This window comes from Grus americana, chromosome 2, assembly GCF_028858705.1.
Source record: "Grus americana isolate bGruAme1 chromosome 2, bGruAme1.mat, whole genome shotgun sequence".
NCBI lineage: Eukaryota > Metazoa > Chordata > Aves > Gruiformes > Gruidae > Grus > Grus americana.
In genome coordinates, this window is record NC_072853.1 from 155,930,547 (window position 1) to 155,955,156 (window position 24,610).

At 40.5% G+C, this 24,610-nt stretch overlaps 1 protein-coding gene and 1 long non-coding RNA gene across 3 annotated transcripts in view; one reads left to right on the plus strand and one right to left on the minus strand.

The window, feature by feature from the left end:
• Nucleotides 1-2,206: 2,206 nt before the first annotated feature.
• Nucleotides 2,207-9,736, minus strand: LOC129203681 (uncharacterized). Its single transcript, XR_008576109.1, has 3 exons — nucleotides 9,312-9,736; nucleotides 8,321-8,450; nucleotides 2,207-7,087 (listed from the first exon to the last, which is right to left on the minus strand). It is a non-coding gene; the product is annotated as an uncharacterized LOC129203681 (long non-coding RNA).
• Nucleotides 9,737-9,899: 163 nt separating this feature from the next.
• Nucleotides 9,900-24,610, plus strand: part of PITRM1 (pitrilysin metallopeptidase 1) — a 30,088-nt gene continuing 15,377 nt past the window's right edge. Inside the window, exons 1-12 of one of the 2 annotated variants that reach the window (XM_054816412.1) lie at nucleotides 9,900-10,147; nucleotides 10,556-10,658; nucleotides 11,510-11,616; nucleotides 12,586-12,737; nucleotides 13,171-13,285; nucleotides 13,400-13,496; nucleotides 13,923-14,083; nucleotides 15,341-15,467; nucleotides 16,228-16,316; nucleotides 16,879-17,007; nucleotides 18,799-18,912; nucleotides 19,351-19,447. In XM_054816412.1, coding sequence (XP_054672387.1) covers nucleotides 10,101-10,147; nucleotides 10,556-10,658; nucleotides 11,510-11,616; nucleotides 12,586-12,737; nucleotides 13,171-13,285; nucleotides 13,400-13,496; nucleotides 13,923-14,083; nucleotides 15,341-15,467; nucleotides 16,228-16,316; nucleotides 16,879-17,007; nucleotides 18,799-18,912; nucleotides 19,351-19,447 — 1,338 coding nt within the window. In that variant the 5' untranslated portion in view covers nucleotides 9,900-10,100. Of the gene's footprint in view, nucleotides 10,148-10,555; nucleotides 10,659-11,509; nucleotides 11,617-12,585; nucleotides 12,738-13,170; nucleotides 13,286-13,399; nucleotides 13,497-13,922; nucleotides 14,084-15,340; nucleotides 15,468-16,227; nucleotides 16,317-16,878; nucleotides 17,008-18,798; nucleotides 18,913-19,350; nucleotides 19,448-24,610 lie in introns of those variants that run through there. The other variant, XM_054816413.1, reaches the window with a different exon arrangement.

The following is a 24,610-nucleotide window of genomic DNA, read 5'->3' on the forward strand; positions in this document are numbered from 1 at the left end:
TGAACAATGCGTTAAGCAGGGTCAAAAAATGTAACTGTCCAGTTTTACAAATAAATGCAGCTCTTCTTGTGATTTAATTACCTCAAGCCTCCCTCTGAAAACTATCAATGTACCAGAAGAAGGTCTGGGGCCAACATTAGGATAGCAGACTCTATAACCTAGAACTGGAAGTGTTCTTTGCATGTTTGGTATTTTATTTAAATTATTTGCACATGTACGATACATACATAGGTACTTGATACATTACATAGCACACAGGTAAATATTTTATCTTAGCCAAACAGGGTCGTCTGAAGGCAAAATGTGTGTTTGGTGAGCTCTATTATCAATAAACTATTGAAAGAAAGATATCTGTAAGCAGGCCAATGATTTCTGCATGTACAGTGATTTTTCCGACGATTGATGTTGTATCTGACATTCAGCATATACATTACTCCGTTTACTGAAAGCTTTGTTGGTTCTGTTTTGAATGGCAAACTGCATGTGCTTGAGTTATCACAATGGAAAAGCTTTTCATAATAATGGTACACAAACTGCAAGACAGCAAAAGCTTTGGCCCATGGCAGCACTTCTGTACGCTTAGTTAGACATTGTCTCATCCGAATGCAATGGCACCCTAAGTTATGTTTAAGAGTTGAATAAGTCACAGTTATTATGATGTTCACTTATATTCAGCTGTTGCTCTAGGGATAGTCTTCTGCCACTTACATGCTGCCTGACTCCAGTTTTTGTATTAGGTATTCATTTTATAGGGTGAATTGGAAAATGGTTATTTGATGCTCCAGAAAGAGAGTGTCTTTTTCAGACTTGCTAAGTACAGAAATGTGATAGTATGGGTGAAATGAAAAATATTATACATATTTTATTGACAATAAGTGTTGAGAGTTGAGGGCTTCAAGTATTCACTATTCATAGCTACACATTTTCAATTAGACTCTTCCAATTTATTTTTCATTCCCTTTTGTCATAGCCTCACGCCTACATGCTGTATTTTTAATATTTGTGACTACATACCATGTAGTCATAGTGCAGTCCAGTTCTTGGTATCACTTCCGATCAAACAAAAGGACAAGCCTGCATACGAAACCTTGCTGTGCTGATCCTATTTGCAGAGTGATCCTTGATTTGATCAGCAATTTTTCCATCCTCTTCATTCTCTGTTTGTTTGTGGAAGACATGTGAAACGACCTTCCAAATAGATAAAAAGCTGAGTGACACATACATGCCACATACGTATGGATGCAAGCCATACTGAAATATTGTTTGGGTTTTAACAATGTAGGAGACTGAATCTACAATGCTAATTTCATGAGTTCTTTTTACACTGTTTTTACTATGGTTTTGGTCAAAATGAGCAAAAGCAAGCTTTAGAGAATTTGCTGGTCCTGTGAAAGATTGACCCCTGAATTAGCTTTCATGCTCCCAAGAAAACTAACTAAAAAAAAAAGAGGTGTCAAAATGTGTAAAACCACCACAGAAGGAACTGAGAAGTCTTTGTTTAAACCAGATCCATTTGTTCAGAAGACCCATTTAAGCAAAATAAATATTTCTGAAAATTACCTTGTTCTGAAACTCATAATGAAGGATTAAGATAAAAACATATTTGAATTTCAAATATATACAAATAAATTTGCATATCTGTAGAAAGTGTGCCAATTCTACAGGAACTCCAGAGGATATTTCACCCATATATGTCAACACATAGGTGCTATGTGATTCTGACAAAGAAATTAATCTTGTTCCAGAGTCCCACTGATTAATTAATGACATTCTATTAGCTCATCTGTAAAATAGATAATAATAGCAATCTTAACTCATGATTTCCTTAGGAAACTGTGTAACTGAGAGACTCGATGACTGAAGTAGAGACTATAGCTATACAGAAGTCACTATTAACCTTAGCAAGGCCAGGGTTTCTCTTTGTAAGTCAATGGCAGAGTTAAAAGATTCCTGGAGTCATGACATACAGTCTTCAGTTTTAATAACTACTAAAGGCATCAAAAATAATAACTCGATTCTTTTTCATATTATTGGTGCAGGCAGCTATCCAACACTAAGCTTCTGTAGTAGGTTGCCTTCAATTATTAAGCAGTAAAAGGTGGCAGGTCTTTATCAGGAACAGAGATGAAAGAGAATACTTTGCTTTAATACAAGAAGGGAGAGACATGTTGCTACACATAATGAACTGTATACTATGTGGAGTACATCATAATGGGCTCTTTATTTGGGTTACATGTGGAAGATGAAATAAATACGTTAATACATTCCAAAGACATCTTTTCAAAACTTCAAACCATCACATTTCATTCACTTTGGATAATATTTTACATCTGACAAAGCATGAGATCATTCAGCGCATTAGGTCACATTGCCTATTTGAAGACTTTATGGATTATTCAAAGGAGAGAGACTTACATGTCCTGAAAACTGTAAGTAAAAGTAAAATGTATGCAATAAAACCCCTGGCTCAGTTCTGCAACCTTACGTGGGTAAATCTCCCAGTGACACGTAGCAGAAAGCCCCTGCTGCAGGAATGAGAGCTGTGCGTACCCTGGCCGAAAGGCAGGGGTTAGACCAGCTGCAGCTGCCCGGCAGCAGGCACGCTTTTCTGCCTTTCTGTGAGTGCAGAGCTGTGGTAATGGTACTTGTGCACCTCCCCTTCCAGATGGCTATCATTACAGCTACAGATAAGTAGAAAGTGCCATAAAGAACAAAAGCCGTGGGGCAACACTTCACTGATGTTTACTTCATGAAATGCCAGTTTGTATGTCAGTGTGACTGACTGCACCATATGTAAGTTAGCAGAAATTGTTTGACCCATGAGACTTAAAGATTAACTGAAAACAAGGTTGTTGAGCAAATTAAAAAATTATGCACTGCCTTCACCATTTCTGAAGTGTTTTGACTCTGAACCTTCAGAACAATGACCCGCGTTCTGAAGTTTAACTTCAATGGTACAAAATGATGGCAGGAAGTACAGACATTTAACAAGAATCACAATTGTGTCTCATGTCTAGAATGTGATTATAAGAGTTGGCCAACTGCAGCACCATGTAAACATTAACAGTGGAAGATACAGATGGTTTCTGCTTAGCATTTGTTTGTAATAACAAAGTCTAAGTCAAGTTGCATTTTGTGCTGCATTTTGAACAGCTGTGTAAAAGCCAGTATAAAATCGAAAACCAAGTACGACTTAAAATATAACACTGCTTTGCTTTTCTCAGAAACAGTCAGTGAACTGGAGAATGTTTTGATTACTTTAACTTGATATCACTTGTACATCTTGGTTTTCTAAGAAAATTAGACTTGCAGCTCATGCTTTTCCTGTCTATCATTGGGTTCCCCTCTCCTCCACCAACTGACTAATTGCAATAGAACCTGACGAGAGCAGAAATCCCAGGGATATTAAATTCCATGTTTTGTTAAAAGAGACAGATGAGCAGCAGAAAAACTTAAGTGCTCAGATGAGGGAAAAGCAGGAAGAGCCCATCCATTATATGTTCAGTTTGCTGAGCAATCTGTCCATGCATCACTCCAAATCAGCCAGCGCATATGATTTTACACTGCTTGCACGGGCAATGCAAAATCATAGCAGGGATGAGAGCATCCTGAGGGCACTGCAATACGGGGACAGACAATGGGCAATTGCTTTACTTCAATGTATTGGATGTAGCCAACAAGAAACAATATTTGGTTATACTTGCTGGTCATGGAAGCACTTGTCTAAACACCTGCCTCTTCCCATAACAAACTTCCCACACCTAAAGTAGTCACAGATGCAAATATACCATTTTTATGGCCACTGCTACTTCAGCATGTCAGAATACATCCAGCTGAGCACACCAAGTGTTTAAACAAGCATTCAAATAAGGAAAGTTGAAGATTAGTCAAGAATTGCTCTTCTGGCTGTTGGATTACAGACTCTGGCTGCATCATCCCCTGATGGTTCAGATCACACAAACGTTAATTCACTCTCAGGCTCTTGTTAGAGTGAATAACTTAGTCCTGAAACAAAATCTGGTAAGATAATGGAGACAGTTTGCTCAAAGGCCTCTTCTAAAAGGCAGCTGGACCAAGACTTTACCGGGTTAGGCTGCCATCACCTTACACAACCCTCTGACTTAATCCTGGGGCTCTGCACCCTCAGATTTCTTCAAGGCGCTTTTCTCACACACGGGAGGATGCTGCACAGTAAGCGGTACTACAGCTCTCTCACTACTGGAGGCAATTTTAACTGAAATTCCCCTCCCCTCAGCTATGTCTTAGGGCTACATAAGGACCAGAGGAGAACAAGGGCCAAGCGTGTACCTTAATTTTTATGAACCTTCCTTCTCTGGCTTTGCAATTAGAAGATGCTTTTCATCATGGAGATCCCCTGCTACCCTGACACTTAAGTATGTAAAAAAATGCAAGAAATCTGAGGGTTAAATATTTTTTATCTTCCTTCCCTCCTCTCCCCAAAATGAAAGGTATGCCAACGTGTATCTGCACTGTTAAGGACTTAATAAAGGCTCTCTGTCAACAGGGTGACAGGAGCGAGACTGAGGTATCTTGTTAGAAACCACATCTGCACAGCATTAATCTCTATTCTGGCTTGTCTCACTCTGGTGCAACAAAAAAGTCAAGAAATGGAATGTAACCCAAGTAAGGCTAAAAGAAAATTCATAAAATGTGGATCATTCTGCAGTATCAAGAACTTTTTTATCCTCCTCTTGATATTGTGGACTACAGTTTATGAATGGGCCTGAGACAACAACAGTGGAATTTCTCAGTAATGAGGTTTTTGTTTTTCTTCTATTGGCAAAAATGGACTCTGATTTAACTCGTGGTTACCTATGTTAGGCTATCTTCCTACAGCAAGTAACATTACTAATAGTTGAAGTGGAGATATTCCCAAACTGTTTGTAAAAAGATGAATGAAAAGACTGATAAGGATGTGTAAGCCATGCAGCTGAATATTTCTGGGTATTATAAGCAAGCAGCAAAGGAAGATCCTTCCAAACAGAATCACCTTAGAAGATAAGTAAGTTATAAATTTTTAAGCCACACTGTACGGAATAAAATGCTTCCACTTTGCTAATTCAGAGTTTTTGTTATCCTTGAGATTCATACTCTTTCAGCTGCCACTGTTAACCAGTGACTTGTACAGAGTTTGGATATAGCATTTAATTGCAATTTGGAGGCAGGACACAAGAAGTTGTACATGAAGTTCTGCTTAAGCCCTGAGAAAGTGAGGTGTTGAACAACTTTCCATGCCTACACTTGTGATATTCTATAGCAATGCTTTTCAGTTAGTGACAATCCTTTGTAAAATTTTCATACAAATAATATTCATGTGACTTTAGCTTTCCTCACTTATGTGTATGCATAGTAATACAGAATCACATAATTTTTGTCAAACTTGACCCAGCCCCTATCTTCCTTTTACCTTCCTCTCTCCTTCCTGTCCCTGAATTCCTCACTGGCACACTATTTGTTAGCAGGGGAAGCAATCAAAATATTTAAATTTTTCAATAAAATTTCAGGAAAAGATGGGAAGGAGGGTAGTAAAATTATTTGAAATGTAAACTATTAAGCAAGGTTTTAATCTCGACTGTAACTAGGTATTCCAGTCTGCTTAAGATAATCTTAAGACACAGAAGCACTTGTGATACACTACATCACCACAGGCTTTTAGTAAGACACACAATTTTCCTTTTTTCTTCCTCTCAAATCATTGGTTGAGAACAAACCTGCTGCTAGCACTGTAGCGATGGGAGGTATCCTGTTCTCTGACAGTACAACACAAAGCAGGGTCTGCAGCCTCAGTCCTGCATTGGGTCACATAGCCCGGTGGAGAGCCTATGTCCACCTTGTGGGATCTCTTTGGGATAAATTGTCCAAAAATCACCGCGCTGAACATTGTGCTCAGTTTACATTCCATTTTCTACTGTAAAATCTTTGTGGGGAACATTTCCCTCTCTTTCACACTACCATGTACTCATTTGCCAATCTTCCAGCTGCCACACACAGGAGTTCTCCTAATGGGCAAATGATCTCTGGGATACCCCAAGTCCTAAGTTGCAGGCCAAACAGATGCTTGTGAAGGTAGGAAGGAAGCAGAAAACCAGCAGCAGTACAACCATCAGCTTCTGTCTCTGCTCTTACTTGCAATCTTGTCTGGAAGAAAATATGGAGAGTAAATTAGGTGTGCTGAGGCCTGGGAAACTTTTCTCTCCACGTGGCTTTGTAAAATACTGATTTCAGTGCCCCGCTGAATGTTGGCTGACACTCATGGTGCAAAACCCTTGGCTTGCTAATGTTTTGTTATTGAAGAGAATACACTTAAAAATGGGAATTCGCATAAACAATTTTGGAAAAAAACCTGATACACAGGCAAAGGGGTCAGTGATGTTCAAGATACAGCTGAGCTGGGGTCGTGCTCACATCCTCTCAAAGACCTGTTCTTACCAGAGCCTCTCTCAGGAAGATGATGGGTGGTGATCACAGGGAACTGGGGAAGAGAAAGGCTGGCATCTGGGATGAGAAAGTTCATTCTTCTCAACTCACTGGCTGCCACACCGTTGTTGTGAACTCCCTTCACAGAGTCTTTACTCATGGTCTTCAGAAAAGGGTTGACAGGCAGATAGTGTCCTGATTAGTCTACTGACAAAGTACAATTTCTGACATCCCAACTGTATCTCCTTTAAATTTCTCTCTTTCAGTAGACATTGAGCGTAGCCTTTTTCCCCCTAACTTTTGCTGACTTTCATAAGCAGTTTTATGTTGCTTCTGACAACATGTAGTACAGGGCTGTGCAGAAAATCACCAGTCTCTCCCCTGGGAGGGTGAAACAGTCACAGAGGAAATAATTTTTATTAACTTTAGCCCTGAGAAAACCCTAGAAGAAAGGTGCAGACACAGTCTACGCTCTGTGCAGGGAGAAATGTTGAGATCCAAGCATGCTTCGTAGGGGACATCATAGAAAATATAGTCTTCCAGCTGAAACAAGCATCTACTAAGCATTTTTAACTTAGCAAAATTTGTGCCTTATTGTCCATGAAGATAAGAAAAGATGCACTTGACAAGCAGGAGGGACCAACCTCTGCTGCAGAGGATAAAGAATGAAACTTCTTAGTGAAACACAAAATAGCATTTTCATTCCTGAACCATTTTAGTTGAATTTCTTTAAAGGAACATCTTGTGCAGGCATGGGACTAGAGCCCAAATATTTAATTTAGATAAACTTGTAAGTGATTGAAAACAACATCTTTTGAAGGAAAATAACACTAAGTAAAGGTATCTCTCTAGTCAAACACTGAGGATAAAATTGTTATCTCATTTTCACCAGTGGAAAAACTCTTTGAAGTAACTGCAATTAAATAGAATTTGTTGCTAAATAACTGAAAGCAAAATCTGGTCATGGTAATCCCAACTGTTTTATGGGATTTATCAAGACAAGTCAACCAAGATCATTTTATACTTGTTATGCTTTTATATGGCAGTGAGGATTTTCTGAATTATCCTTAAGACGCAAAAGTCATGTTCACAAAATTATTTTTATATATACACACACACGTGTGTGTGCCTGTACATTCACAAAGAATATAATGTACTACTCTTACATTACCAGTGCAGCGGTAATCTTACGCCGCAAGAAAACAAAGAAAAAAATAGTGTAATAGATCAGTTTCTGTTCTGTTTCCCAGAAGAAATGTACAAAATGTACAAAATACATCAAAGACAATAGCAGGAGAAAGAAAAAATATTTTCAAGTTGTCTAAGGGGTAGTATAAAAGACTTCCATTTTGTGATTAAATTTAAGTTTAGGAATGATGTTGAATGTATTTTGAAACTCTGCCCACTAGCATTGGTTAAGTTTGTGAAAGGTTGCCTGTCAAACGCTATGTCAGCAATATGAAAACAGACAGCCAGTAAATCAGCCTTCCAATATAAACATCAACTTAAAATAAATAAATGTCTGTAGCAGAATGCCAGCCTGATGTTCCATCAAGATGAATGTTATAAACCATGAAGCAAACTAAATATTGATGACAAGAAATCTGTAAAAAGACAGTAGCTTCTGGTCAAATTAAGAAACTGTTAGTAAAACCAAGGAACTGAACAGTCAACAGTCTTTTAAAATAAAAATTGCTGCAAGTTAACCTTGTTGTGACTAATAACAACCCATAAGTATATGAAAATATTTAGAAATATTTGAACATTGAACCATGCAGTCTAAACTTAAGGTTCCGTGTGAGTCTCAGAAGTACTTCTTTTCATACATTTATTCTTTTGAGAACATTGTTCATTATATGTTTATGTCATCGTTGTTTTTTACCTTGGAAAAATGTAGAAGTTCCCATCAGGACTGGTTCTTCATGGTGTTAGAAACATATAGTTTCTGGAAATATATACCAAAAAGAAACATATACTGGAAGCAGCTCCTATCAAAGTGGTGTGACTTCAATCTGAAACAAATACAGAAAAAAAAAAAAAGACAAAAAAACGCAGGAGGTGAAATGGTAGAAGGCTGAGAGGAAATCAGGTATAATGAAAACAGGAAGCAAACAAATTGCATTCGCTAGTACATAGCATCTAAGCTATACATGGAAGTTACTGGATCTTTTCACTAGCCTTAAAAAAGAAGGAGAAAGATATGTAATTAAGATAGATGACAGGTTATAGAGGTTAATGCACAACATCCAGACTTTAACTACAGCAAGTTATTGGCTTTTTTATTTAATTTAAAAATTAATGAAATGGGAAAACTACATGGAAAACACAAATGAGAAAAACAGAGGAAATGAATGGCGCTGGAGCAACCAGGAGCTACGGGGAGATAGATGGAAGAGGTGCTTGGGGCAGGGAGGGCAGAAAGGCAGCAGAGGCCTGAGTCACGCAGGGATGACAAAACCCTGACGTGAGCGACCCCAGGCAGCAGCGGCATGCCAGACAGCGAACAGGAGGAAGAGGTCAGAGAAGGCAGAGACAAAAATTCCCAAGATACTTTAAATTCCCATTTTTTCAGTTAACATCATAGCCAAATGACTGGGGACAAGCGGCGTGGGATGTGCCGAGCACCTATTGCTCACTCTGGTTTTGTTTAAAATCCCACGTAGTCTCATCTTTTGGCATCAGGCCTCATGTCTAAATAGATAATCGGGCTCTTACATTAAGGAATGAGGGATTGGTGATTTGGCGGTCATATTTCACAGATGCCAGCCTTCTGGGAAACCTCATGAACATGCAATATGAAATCAATTCTCAAGTTACTATCTATAAATCCTATCAGTTTGCAAAATGGAAGGAATAAAAGCCTAGGCATGTACCAGCACTTTCTTGGTGGGTCCTGTGAATCTTCACTGAGGTCCCTGTTAGGACGCTGACTGGGAGATCTATGTCCGTGCTAGGTTATCTGCACTGTGCCGTCCCTGCGTGCAAGGCCTTGCGCAGCAGATAAAGGCTCTGCACACAGCCACAACTGCTGCGTTAAAGCCTGGTTTAGTTTTGCTCGTTTACCTCACAAAATCCTTGCATAAAAATATTAAGATGCCTTGGCAAGATGTGGGCAAGGAGAGATGCAGCCCTTGAAACGCAATTATCTTGGGTGTTGTGGGTTTTTTTAATTTGAAAAAGCAAATCACAGGCTCTACTCAAAGGTCGCTCCCTTTACGACCAACACAGCTTTTGATTTTCCTGAGGACTTCCTGAACAGGCGAAAACACTTCCAAGAGATTTTGCTCACCCGCAAACAGTCGAATGTTTCGGGGTTGTGTCCCCCTCCCTCCCAGCTCCCCCGTCCCGCTAAGGGCCCGCCGCCCCCAAGACCTCTCCCTGCCGGGGACCGGGGCCCGAGCACCCGCCGCCCCCTAACCGCCCCCCGGCGACCCGGCAGACGGGTTCCGTCGCGGTCCCGCCCGGGCTGCAGCAGCCCGAAACAGCCCGAAACAGCACGGCACGGTCCCGCGGCAGCCCCGTTCCCCGACCGGCCCGCCGCAGCGCGGGGCGGGCCCCCGGCAGGGCGGGCGGAGCCTCCCGCCGCCGCCAATGTGGACGGGGGCCGCGGCGCCTGCGCCGGCCTGGCTGTGCGGCCCGTCTCGCTGCTGAGGCGCTGAGCCATGTGGAGCCGCTACCGGGCGGCCGGGGGGCTGCTGAGCCGTGGCCGGTGAGAACGAGGAGGGAGCTGGGGGCCGCCAGTCCTTTCCCCGCCTTGCCCGGCCCCTCTGCCGGCACTCGGCGGGGGAGGCGGCCCGCCCTCCGCTGCGCCGGGCCCAGTCGCGGGCCTGGGCGGGCTCCGTGCTGCAGCCGGCTCCCGCGCTTGACTCGGTGCTCAGGCGAAGGACGGGGAGCGACGTGCCGTGTGCCTGGCGGAAGGCCCCGGGCGGGCCGGAGTCCCCGTTCCCGGGGGGCAGCTCCTCGCTGGGGGCCGGCGGGACCCCGGGCCAGGCCGTTGCGCGCTCCTCGTCTCCCCCCGCCTCCGTCCCGCAGCGCGGCGGGGAGGGCCGCGGTCTCGTTCGCTGTTGTAGCACCGCTGGTGGGAGCGGGTTTGGTTTAACGGGAAGTGTTATTGCAGGGCTTTGAATCGGAAGTCGTGGCGGTGGAAGAGCGTTTCCGCTAATGAAAGAGCGCTGCAGTACCGCGTAGGCGAGCGAATCCACGGGTTCACTATAAAGCAGGTAAGCATCCCCTTCTTTATGTTTCCTGTGTTTGTATAGATAATTTCTCCCATGGTTGGAAAGCGCCGAAGTGAGGCTGGGAGCCTACACGCTAAATATTTGTGTAGGTGCTTTGGGTGGTCAGTTAAAAAAAGAGTAGTTACTCGTAATTTTCTCTCTGCAACCAAATTCTTTAAGTAATATTAGCACATGTTACTACAGGGAGCTACCTCTTCTAGAGTAAATAACGCACCCCAGGAGTTTTTGTGTCTGCTGCAGATGTTGGGGATTTGATGTGGTCTTCCAGAAGTCCTGACAGATAACTGAACTTCACTGTGTGCTATTTTATGAAATACATTCAAGTAATATTTTATCTCCTCAGCTGCTTTTAACACTTTTGTTAAGGACCTACAATAGACATAGTATGTCGAATTTCTTTTCACTTCTTTAAAGAAAAAAAATAGAAGGAGAGGGTAAAGGTAATTTGCAAAATTGATTGCTAGTGATAGAGTTTGTGGTAGAACTGGGTTCCTTGATCTTTCTTCTGCTGTCCTAACCACTGGCATTTGAACATACGCCTTTTCTTTGTGTTTCTGATCGAATTGTTTAGGTCTTAATATCTATACCAGAAGAGTATAATTCTTTGGTTGTAGTATATTTTAATTATTTTTTTAAACTTTATTTTCCATTCGCGTACTTCTTTCCCACGTGCCCCACCACCCTCCTCAAACCATAGGAACAAAGAATTTATTTAATACTATATATGGCAGTATTAAATACAGCATCAACAAGCTGGTCATTGCTGTATCACCCATGATTTATTTGACTTAGTTGCAGTCACGCTGTAATACAGATGTTTTCTTCCAATGCAGGTGACAGCTGTTCCTGAGCTGTTCCTGACTGCAGTGAAGCTTAGTCATGACAGTACAGGAGCCAGGTATTTACATGTGGCTCGTGAGGACTCCAATAATCTGTTCAGGTAAAACGTTAATATAGGTATAGCACATTCCATCTCAGCATCACCTTGTGGTTTCTAAATTGTAATCCAGCTTCATAACTGGATTTTTCTGTGATAGCAAAGAGGCTAGTACTTCCTTTGAGGGACTTCCTTAGATTTTTTTTGGGTTGGCACAGGTGTCTCGAGGTCCATTGTTCAATCTGCTGCTCAAAACGGAGTCAGCGCTGAATTCAGGTGCAGTTCCTCAGACATTTATCCAGGAAGGCCTTGAAAACTTCCACAGACAGACATTATGCAGCCTCTCTGGCAACCTGTTCCCAATGTTTGACTGTCCATATGCTGGGGTGGTTTTTCTTCCTTAATATCAAGTTGGAACCTCTCTTGCTTCAATTTATGAACATTGTCTCTCGTCCTTCTATCATGCCTATCTATGCAAAGAACCTGTCTCCATCATAACCTCCTTGTAGGTATTGGAAGGCAGCTATTGAGTCCCCTCATGCCCTTCCTTCTCCAGGCTAAACGAGCCCAATTTTCTCAGCCTCTTCTCGCAGGGCATGGCTCCAGTCATCTTTATGGCTCTCCACTAAAGTACTCCAAATTTATTATCATCTCTTCTGTATTGGTGAGCCAAAAACTGGACTTTCCGATAAATTGCCTTATAGTTGCAAGATGTAAACAGTTCTTTTTTCCATCACCTTCCATGAAGTTTTTGTTTGAGCCTTTTGAGTAAAAAAGAAATGTGTTTAGTTACGTGCTGAAAACTTCTGTACCGCTTCCAGAAGTAGAAGTGCAGAGGTTGTACGCTTTCTAGAAGAGGTGGCTGAGCAGTTGAAGAGTCTTTCTTAAGAACTCAGTAACTCTGCCATCCTGCTGTATGCCGGGTTAGTTACTAGACAGTGATAATGTTCCTGTAGGTCTCAGCTGCAGATAGGAGGTGGGTGGGCTTCTCATCACAAACAACTGGGTTCTTCCCTGTGCTCTCTCCTGCAGCATACAGTTCCGAACCACTCCAATGGACAACACTGGGGTCCCGCATATCCTTGAGCACACTGTCTTATGTGGTTCTCAAAAGTATCCTTGCAGAGATCCGTTCTTTAAAATGTTAAATAGATCGCTGTCCACTTTCATGAATGCATTCACAGGTGAGCCAAAAGTAAATAATACCACTTAAAATGCACGAGGTTTTATTGCAGTAGAGCTGTCCGTCCTTAATTTCCCTTTGGAGAGCCATTATTATTAAGTGTGAATGTTGTGAGTGAGAGATTAAAAAAACTAACAAGGCAAGGCAACAAAATAGATCTTGTTCATTTGGCAGCTACAAAGTCCCAATAGAGGTGGATCTTTATAGTATACAACAATGCATTTAATTAGTTATATATATGGCAAAAGCAAAGTTTCCATGGTAAAATAATTGCATTGTTAAACTTCTGTGTATTCCTCAGGAAAAATACATATTATTTAGTAAGTTTCTAATCTTCCAGTTATTTATATAGAGGTGAGATTAAAAATAAATAAGACCAAAATGCATCTCAGGCTTTCCAAAATTCTGATCTTTTTACGTTTATTAATTTGCAGCTAGTGATTACACACTCTATCCATTTTCAACACAAAATCCCAAGGATTTTCAAAATCTCCTGTCGGTGTACTTGGATGCAGCTTTCTTTCCATGTTTGCAGCAACTAGATTTCTGGTAAGATGTGGACAGCTTGAGATGTATGCAAACCTTAAATTCAAAACAAAACACCCCCCAAAAAAACCCCAAATCCCTCAAAGTCCCAACACATCCTGTTATTAATTTTTTCAGGCAAGAAGGTTGGAGGTTAGAACATGAGAATCCAACTGATCCTCAGACACCTCTAGTCTTCAAAGGAGTTGTTTTTAATGAAATGAAAGGGGCATTTGTAAGTTTTGTGATTTTTTTTTTTTTTGTTTGTTTGTTTGTTTGTTTGAAGATCTTGTATGTGGTGAAGTGGCTTAAGGTGTGGGTTATCGATGACATTGTTGCACCAGAGATTTCCATTCCTCCTTTGTGACATTTAAGTTATCAGTAGAGTCAACAATCTGTTACATGGTTATTCTTAAAGTTAGCATGTTGAAAGTTTGTTTACGTATAAAAGACCACCTTGCTAATGGATTTTATTGTAGAATTTTCTTTTAAATTGACATGATAACATAGCTAGTTTTATCCATTGGACTAGAGAACAAAATGGTTATGTGAGGAGGAGCTCTTGTGTAAGTTAGAGCTCTCAGGTCTTATTATTCAGCACCTTTTATTTTTAAAATGTGTTTTGATGACTTTTACTGAAATGTGATGTTTTCCTCTTAAGACAGATAATGAGAGGATATTTGCACAGCACTTGCAGAATAAAATCCTTCCTGATCACACTTACGGTGTAATATCTGGTGGACATCCATTATGTATTCCTGATCTTACATGGGAACAGCTTAAACAGTTCCATGCCACGCATTATCATCCAAGCAATTCCAGGTATCTGAAACTTGTGACTAGCTTGTTGTATATTGCGTTAGCACTGTGTTTGTATTTTTGTGAGGGGAAAACCAGCAATACAGTGTTTCCATTCACATGGCCAGCAGCTTAACCTGTGGCCTCCAGCAGCCAGGACAGCATTGAAGCAAGGAATTTAGGGAGAGAAGTGAAGGGTGAATTGGAAACAGGCGTTACTCAAAGAGAGATGGCTGATTTTTCTAGAGTACATCTATCTGCCTGCTTGATTCTGAGGATTTGTTTGGGGGATTTTTGTTTACAGGTGTTTCACCTTGAACTCAAATGGCTTGTGGGGAAATGGAACATACTAAGAAGTATTTGGCAGTAATGTTAGGGAGTTATGATACAAGTAGCGCAAATGAGTCTAGGGATTCCTGTCCTTGAAGTCAGCCCAGATTAAAAGTTATAAAAAGAACTTACAAATGAATGGCTGTTCATTTGCTGCCGAATCACACATTGCTGTATTAGGTTCTAAATAATAGGTACTCATTTGAGTCAGATACTAATTCTGTTGGTACTAATAAAGTATTTAAGCTAAAAGTCAATTTGAAAGTGATATGGAAGGAAGTCTATAGTATCATCATTTCCTCTGTACAAATTTTGTGGTCAGTGTGTCAGTCTGATTAATTCACTTATGGAACATAAGATTGTGTCATGATAGTGAATTTGCCATCTTTTGTTTTGTCATCCCAAGTATTCTACTGTACCTGTGTTTAGATTTTAATCTGGAAATAGCATTTACCTGAAACATACCTCATGCTCATCCAGTGGAAGTCAGTAGTGTTTCTTGGGAGTGTGCTTGGTAGACTGACCTGCAGAACCCAGCCATGTTTTGTAGATCAGCTGAGACATGGATCATCACGTTTCAGGCATTATGTATGAGGACCATAAGAATTTTGTCTTCTGAAACTTTAGAGCACTTGGATTCTGGCTTCAATTTCTAATATTTCTTTTTCAAACATTGTGTATTGCTGCAACTAAACGAATTCTGGTTTTTTGTGGCCTCCGAAGCATAAAACAGGAGCTGAGAAATGTGGTATTTTACCAGGAGTTCTGTGAGTTTTATGTATGTGGCAAACTGGTGGGTCTTTAACCTAGGCGCCTTACAGAGCATGTTCTATTCTAGATGTGACTGAATCACTGGAAAACACATGAAATTCAGAATACGTAATAAAAGCTGTTACTGTAAATTTCATGTAAAATCTGATGCTTAATCCCAGTCTTTCATATAAAATGCAGATTTTTCACTTATGGTAATTTTCCACTGGAGCAACATTTGAAACAAATACATGAGGAAGCATTGATAAAATTTGAAAGAATTGAATCAAATACTGACATCCCGAAACAGAAACTCTGGGAAAAGCCGGTAAGTTAAAAAAAAAAAAAAATTAAAATGAAACAAACAAAGAAACAGTGCACATGCAATCTTGGAATTGCAGAAACTGAATATAACAGGTTAACATTTTAGTCCAGTGTGCTGGAGTTAGGTTTTTTTGTTTAGGAGTGTATTTGTGTGTAAATGAGCTGAAGTAATTTTGGTTTTGGTTACAGCGGGGGAAAAACTACATTTACTTTTGAGTTTCAGTTATGTAATGATTGCATGCAGTTTGTTTTTCTTATTTCCAGTTTTCAAGTCCCTCAGCATTTGGAGCACTGAAGCTTTAATGGAAAAAAAAATTAATGGAAAGCTTTCAGTGCTACTGATAGAAATATTGATACTTAGTGTCAGGAAATATGCCCTCTAATGGTACCTAAACTTCCAAACATTGGTGTCAAAAATAACTCTTTCCATTCTCTCCCCTTTTTCCTCAGTGGCTTGTCCAGAAGCATAAGCATTTCTTTGAAACCCAGTTCAGACTGTTAATTATGGCCAGATTTTCTTGATCCTCTCCTCTGTTCTCCACTTGTTTAAAAAAAAAAAAAAATTGAGATACCACTCATATTTTTCAAGATATCTTGTGTTTGTGTATTTACTCATGAATATTGAAGTTATGTCATGAGTATCTGTAAAGTTATTTGGAATCTTTGGAAGGAAGATGCTATGAAGATGTAACCAGTCATTTTTTTTATTTGTAATTCCTGCTCTGAGTTTAGTCTGCATCAAATGTATTTATTGTACTTTACAGAGAGAACACCATGTAACATGTGGCTTAGACTCATTTGCTGCTGATCCTTCCAAGCAGACAACTGTCAGCATCAGCTACTTGTTGACAGAGTAAGTGTATCAAAATGAAGTTGTGAATCAAAGGCTCATTTTAGAACTTCAAGCAAGATGCAGGTGTATTTCATGTCCCCCAACCCTCTTCATAAATGTCATCTTTAAGTTAAATAGTGTCATGGGAAAGCTAGACAAATCCTCTGTTAGTAAATGAAAGCAGCAGAATTCTTCCTGTCTTTTTCCTTAGCAAATAGACATTAGGAAAATCAGCCATTATCTTACAGAACTACGCAGTGGATTAGACTTTTGGGAACCTTGGCTTCCTGTCTTTCAGTTTCCTGCCACGTGCAAGCTTTTCTGTGTGGCCCCACTAGTAACTGTATCTACGCTTGCAGCCTAATTTAACTTGCTTTACTGCTAGTTACAGTAAGTGAAAGATGCAGAATTCTTTTAGATCCCTAAGATTTGGTGCAGAGTTCATAACTGATAAATATTTCTCCCTTGCTGCCTCTACATTATTTTATAGAAGTAATTCTTCTGAGATGAACTCGGTGATTATGCTGGGGTGTCACAAAATCATAGCTTGATATTTTTTTAAGAGCTATTAACTTTTCTTCAGTATTACAGACACTTTTGAAACGTTCACATTAAGCCTGTTGTCTTCACTGTTGGTTGATGGGCCGAATTCTCCTTTCTACAAAGCCTTAATTGAGTCTGGTGTTGGTACGGATTTTTCTCCTGATGTTGGGTAAGTGTTGCAATTTACATTTCATCGCTTTAAGCAGTATTAGAAAAGTTACAAACCTCAATACTTCTCCTGCTATTAAGTTGGGAGAAGTCATCTCTCATACAGGCAGTTTATGACAAAATAATCTTATTTTAATATTAAAACATCTTGAGAGTTTCTACTGATGAACTATAAAGCATTCTCAAGTGTAATTTTGGCTCATCAAAATAACTTGATAGAAATTGTGTTAGTTTAAACGAAGTTATACTGTTTAAAGCTTATGAATAAGAAAAATGGGTAGATAAAAACATGATATACCTTCAGTGCCCTAATTTACGTGGGGCTTTCATCTTGGTCATTTAGTATTACTCAGAAGAGTTTGCTAGCTCTTCTCTGTACTGTGTTACTTTGCTTCTTTGCTTTGATTCTGTGATTTAGTAGTAGTCAGGTTTGGCACAAACGTGTTTTTGTGCAGTTAGGTGCCATTAACTTGCCATCACCTCAGTACGAAAGGGTACTTCTGCGCACACTTACTTATTCAAGCTGTAGCTCTTGCAGCCAGTCTTCTGAGTTCACTCTGCGCTGCAGACTAAGGGTGGGTGGATTGTCTTCACCTAACTACAGGCAAGCTGCTCATCATAGTTTGCCTTTATTGTCAGCAGAAAGAAAGAGGTGGTTTTGGGGCATGATACATCTGACTGATTTTTAGACTTGAGGATACAAAAATCATGCCTTTGTCTCCACTGGCTGTCTCAGATGCTTGAGTAGGAAACCTTGATATACTCATGTATGATTTTAATGCCTTAGGGTACTCTGCCTGGCTTGAGCTGTCTCTGCGTGAAGTCACGGGCTTCCTGCGAGTCTTGTGTTATGCGTGCAGTGCCATGCAGACATATTAATACCACAGCGCATGGCAGTAGAAATCCATCTTTAGACCCTGAAGTGGCGATTCAGTTGTTGTATGTTCTGTCTGCTGAGCCTTTTCCAGGTTGACTATGTTAATATGGTGTTGAGCCACACAGAGAGTTGGCTTTAATTTGCCTTAGTGACTGTGCTGATGAATCAATCTAGAAGAGTAAGTTTGAGTCCAGAGATCAGTATTGCAGAATTCAACACCTGAGTCTGCCATAGAATTCCTTCCGTGGTTTTTAGACATGGAATAGTGGATGTTTAGAGTTAATAAGCAACTATTCTTTTTGTTGGCTTTGGTTCGAACTGCTAGGTGTTCTGTGTTTCTGCAAGTATCAATTTGTCTCTAAAGATGAGTTCTTATGGTTAACCCTGGCTGACAGCTTGAACAATATTATCTTCTTTTTTTTTTTAAGTACCATTGAAAATAATTGCAACAAGCATGGAACACTTCACCTTCACCGCTTACTTTACAGATACTGCTTTAAAAGTACAAATTTAAAAGTCCTGTTTCATTCACCTACTTAGGTAGAATGTATGTGTTTGGTGTTACAGGCAGCTAAAACTTTCACCTTCAAAAAAGAAACTTCTTTACTTACAGATGAATGGGAAGATGAACAGAAAAGACCAGCTTTTCTTCTGTAACTCTTTTTCTTTCTCTAATATCATATGCCATATGTTTTCTTAACAGTGCACTACTACTACTGAAATTGAACAAAAAATGCTTTTAAGTTCTATTTCTTGCCTCTTTGGTAATTATTTTTCTTTCTATCTAGCTTTTAAGATCCTCTGTGTGTGTGTATGTGGAAATGATGGGCGTCTTTCCCCTTCTTCTGCCTTTGCCAGCAGGTTTAATGCTTAAGTTCTAGTACTTGTCACTGAGTTGAATATGTTTCATTCTAGGTTTAATGGCTCAACAAGAGAAGCTTACTTCAGTGTGGGTCTCCAGGGTATTGCTGAAAGAGACATTGATACTGTGAAACAGATAATTGCTAGAACAGTTGATGAAGTTATTGCGTGAGTACTGCTAAATTTTTGAAAATACTGTTAGTTCTTTCATACAGTCTTTTGCAATTAGGTATTAGTAATATAATAATATATAGGCATATAATAATACAGGCATATATATAATAACTTACCTTAAAAATTATGTTATATTAAGATAAATTCACCAAAGAAGCAGTAATATTGGTCAATACTCTTAAAACTTGTAACTGCTACTTCCCCTGTTGTAACATATTCGTCAGCATAGCCTTCAGGAGTTTAATGATATTAGTGCAGTTTCACTAAATGACACAGGATGATAAAATTATTTTATATCAATTTTAATTTGGTGTAGAAGACATTATGTTGTACTGCTTCCTTTATTGATATTATAATTCATTTTTATAACTTCAATTAAAGTGATTAGTGTTAATGGATATGATTTCCTTCTCTCATCACCCCTTCCCAAAGGGAAGGATTTGAGGAAGATAGGATTGAAGCTCTACTTCACAAAATTGAAATCCAGCTGAAGCATCAGTCTACGAGTTTTGGACTTGCTCTGACATCTGTAAGTCTATGTGTGCCCGTGTGTGGTGTTTTGTTCGTAACAGTTAAGAAACCTACTGTCTACATCTTTATGAAATATGAGGTCATTTTGTAGGCTCTTGATATGTAAAACTTTTCACTTAAAGAGCTTTTCTTTTGTCATCTCATGTACATCTTCCTTCCTTCTTTTCAGTAGCCTTCAAACTATTGCTGGGCTCCACTGTATGACTTAATCAGGCAGTGGGCCTGTTGTCTTTGCCTGAATACTAGCTTTGATTGCAATAGCACTGATTACTTCTGAAGAGAGGCATGCCATACTGGCTCTTGGAACTGTATGTTTTGGCCAGATGCCTATGTATTTTTAAAAGTCAAATAGAAGGATGATGTTTTTCTATGGGATTTAGCGTTGTACTGCTGTAACTTAATTTCAAGATTCATGAGTGAAAATTTACACTAATTCAATTCTTGGCTTAAAATTTTGATACCAAAGCTGTTACGGAAAATGTTTTCCACAGCAGAATGTGGTGTCTTTGAGAAGTCTGCAATTTGTTGTAAATTTGGGAATGAATTAGCTGTAGTATTTACGTTAAGTTTGGAAATCAGGGCTGCCTGCTGCCACTCATTCTCCAGTGTCCTCTTCCCCCCGCCCCGCTCTGCAGTGGCTTGAGTTGCTTAGCAGCTCTTCTGCTTTGTGTGTCTTAAGCATTGTATCTTCTTCAGCATGTACAGTTCATTTCTCTGGCATACCAAGTTAGGTAAAGAAGCAGAGCTCTGGATTAAAATGAGACTTGTAAATGGGAGAGCACAACCAAGAGCTGTTTCAAACCAGATTGCCATATAGTGAAACAGACAAATTGTGGATATTTAATTGCCTGTCACGTATCATAGTAGGATCTGGCAAAATGTGCTTGACTTTGATTGCCAATACTTTCCAGCATGTGTTCAGATCATGTGAGTAATTCTGTCTAATGAAATATTTATGCATATGCTTTATCTTTCAATACTTTTAAGTCTTGAAGTTGATTCAACTGTTGGACTTAATTCTAGAACAGAATACTCTTAAACAATTCTTGCTTTTAAAGACCAGTCATGCAGCATTCGGTGTTAATACTCCCATTGAGGAGGGTTATATTTCAGTTTGTTTCCCTTAGGTCATATTTTAGAAGTTGACCTTGAAAAGAGTCTGAAAGGGATCTAGTTACAGCTAAAGTAATGATAGAATCACAGAATGGTTTGGGTTGGAAGGGACCTTAAAGATCATCTAGTTCCAACCCCCCTGCCATGGGCAGGGACACCCTCCACTAGACCAGGTTGCCCAAAGCCCCATCCAACCTGGCCTTGAACACTTCCAGGGAGGGGGCATCCACAGCTTCTCTGGGCAACCTGTCACTACACTCCCTGATAAACAGTCCCTCTCCATCTTTCCTGTAGGCCCCTTTAGGTACTGGAAGGCTGCAATAAGGTCTGCCTGGAGTCTTCTCTTCTCCAGGCTGAACCACGCCAACTCTCTCAGCCTGTCTTCGGAGGAGAGGTGCTCCAGCCCTCTGATAATTTTTGTGGCCCTCCTCTGGACCTGCTCTAACAAGTCAATGTCTGTCTTGTACAGTGGGATGCAGTACTTGAAGTGGGTTTTCACAAGAGCGGGGTAGAGGGGGAAAATCCCCTCCCTTGACCTGTTGGTCATGCTGTTTCTGATGCAGCCTAGGATACGGTTGGCTTTCTGGGCCGGAAGTGTACATTGTGGCATCATATGCATTTTCATCTACCAATATCCCCAAGCCCTTCTCTGCAAGGCTGCTTTCAAATCATTCATCATCCAACTTGTACTGATGACTGGTCATTGCCCCAGCCCATGTGCAGGACCTTGCACTTGGCCTTGTTGATCTTCATGAGGTTCGCATGGGCCCACGTCTCAAGCCTGTCAAGGTCCCTCTAGATTGCATCCCTTCCCTCGAGTGTATCAACTGCACTGCTCAGCCTGGTGTCATCTGCAGACTTGCTGTGAATGTTCTCGATCCCTCTGTCTGTGTCATTAACAAAGGTATCGAACAGTATTGGTCCCAATACAGACCCCTGAGGGACAGGCACCACTTGTTACTGATCTCCATTTGGATGTTGAGCCATTGACCACAACTGTTTGGATGCGGTCATCCAGCCAATTCCTTATCAAATAGTACATCCATCAAACCCACGTATCTCCAGTTTAGCGACAAGGATGTTGTGTGGGACTCTGTCAAAGATCTTACAGTGGTCAAGACTGATGACGTAAGTCTCTCTTCCCTTATTCAGCAATGCAGTCACTCCATTGTAGAATGCCACTAGATTAGTCAGGTGTGATTTACCCTTTGTGAAGCCATGTTGGATGTCACTGATGACAGCCTGTGTAATTTTAAATGCCGTGTGGTAAGGATTCTCTAACTTCCAAGCTATATTCCAGTGCTGTTCTAGCTTTACAATTAGAAGGACTTTCCTCTGTGTGATGCATTTATTTAAAACATAGTGCAATAGGTAAACCATTGGCTGAAGGGTGGGACTCAAAGAATTTTGGTAAATGGGGTATGTCTGGCTGGCAGCCAGTAACTAGTGGTGTTCCCTGGGGTTCAATTTTAGGGCCAGTTATCTTCAATGTTTTTATCAGTGACCTGGACACAGGAGTTGAATGCACATTAAACACATTTGCTGACAATACTAAATTAGGAGGAGTTGTTGATTCCCTTGAGGATAAAGATGCCTTATGGAGAGATCTTGATAGATTGGAGTGCTGGACAATCACAAACTGTATGAAATTTAACAAGGACAAATGTGGATTCTGCACCTGGGATGGTATAATCCTGGATGTACATATAGACTGGAGGATGAGGCTGGAGTGCAACCCTGCAGAAGGGTATCTGGGGGTTTTGGTTGATGGTAAGCTCAATACGAGTCACATAAAGCCAAAAAGGGCCAACCATATCCTGGGTTGCATGAAGGACAATATAGCTAACTAATTGAAAGAAGTGATTGTCCCACTACACTCAGCATTGGTGTGGCATCACCTCAAGTACTGTGTGCAGTTTTGAGCTCCATAATATAACAAAGACATAAATATTAGAACGTGTCCAAAAGAGGGCAACAAAGATGCTGAAAGGACTAGAGGACATGACTTATGAGGAGCTACTGAGGATACTAGGTTTGTTCAGCTTAGAAAAGAGGAGACTGAGGGGTGACTTCATTGCTGCCTACAACTCCCTCATGATGGGAGGCGGAGCAGGGGGTGCTGGTCTCTTCTCTCTGGTGTCTGGTAATAGGACACGAGGAAATGGCTTTAAGCTGCGTCAGGGAAGTACAGATTGGATATTAGGAAAGGATTCTTCACAGAGAGGGTGGTCAAGCACTGGAACAAGCTCCCCAAGTGTACTGGTTTTGGCTGGGAAAGAGTAAAATCTTTTCATAGTAGCTGGTACGGGTCTGTGGTTTGGATTTGTGCTGCAAACGGTGTTGATGACCCAGGGATGTTTTTGTTACTGCTGAGCAGTGCTTACACAGAGCCAAGGCCTTTTCTGCTTCTCACCCCACCCCACCAGTGAGTAGGCAGGGGGTGCACAAGGAGTTGGGAGGGGACACAGCCAGGACAGCTGACCCCACCTGACCAAAGGGATATCCCATACCATATGGCGTCATGCTCAGCATATAAAGCTGGGGGAAGAGGAAGGAAGGGGGGGGACGTTCGGAGTGATGGCATTTGTCTTCCCAAGTCACTGTTACATGTGATGGAGCCCTGCTGTCCTGGAGATGGCTGAACACCTGCCTGCCATGGGAAATGGGGAATGAATTCCTGGGTTTGGCTTTGGTTGTGTGCACGGCTTTTGCTTTACCTATTAAACTGTCTTTATCTCAGCCCACGAGTTTTCTTAGTTTTACCCTTATGATTTCCCCCCGCCCATCCCGCTGTGAGGGGAGTGAGTGAGCGGCTGCGTGGAACTGAGCTGCCGGCTGGGGTTAAACCATGACACCAAGGAAGTGGTCATGGCCCCAAGCCTGTCAGTGTTCAAGAAGCATTTGGACAATGCTCTTAGATGGTTAAATTTTTAGATTGCTTACTGAGAACTGGCAATGGGTTGTTGTAATGACCCCACGGAAGCCTCAAATAAGTAGATGACTTTTCTTTCAAGAGAATTAACTCGAGCATATTCTAAAAGAATACTATTGTTTAAAATACATTAGGGAATTTCCACAGATATTACTGAAAAAGTCTGGAAGGCTTGTGATACCTGCTTATAATTAAAGAGGTAGGAAAAGAGAAGGTAGTTTTGACAGTTCCGATGCTTTTGTTTTCTGTATGCTTTTAAGGGCTTTTTCTTTCAAATGTCTTGGGATTTTTTTATTTTGCTTTGTTTCATTTTTCCCCATTGGTACAGAGTAGAAATGGAGAAGGTTTTGATATCTTGCCCTATGGGTGTATTTGAAGAATTTTCAATAGCGACTCAAGCAAACTTAATAGTCTCAAAGTAGAGAAGAAAACAACAATAAAAACCTTCCAAAAGAAATATCCTTGGGATATTTCTGGTTATTTAGTATCTTCATTGGAGCAGGCTGCCCAGGAAAGTGGTTGAGTCACCATCCCTGGAGGTATTTAAAAGACACGTAGACCTGGTGCTTAGGGACATGGTTTAGTGGTGGGCTTGATGATCTTAAAGGTCTTTTCTAGCCAAAACGATTTTATGATTCTATGATTCTTTCTCCAAAGTCCTATCTATGTTATGTGTTTGAGGTACCTTATTATAAATCATTTCATCTGACTGATACAGTAAATGAGTACACTGTTATGTACTTCTTTGTCTCTACTACCTGTTCCTTTTTTCCTTCTTTCTTGGGCTGAAACATGAATTTATTTTAAATGGGAGGAATGAAAAGAATATCACAATAGATTTCCAGAATACAGATAGACACACCTATGCGAAAGAAAGAAAGAGGGGGGAAAAAAAAAAAGGTGGTTTGATATGATAAAATTAGAGAGAATGGAGAGAACAGGGGACAGATGATGATGGAATAGTTCTTTAAACAGAGATTTCAGATTTTTTTTCCCTTCAGATATATTAAACTACTCATTATATGTGCCATTAAAATATAAATATTAAGGTTGTTTTGGAACACAGATGCTGTCAGTTATAGAAATGCAGATGGATTGTCCTGCTTACTTAATTAT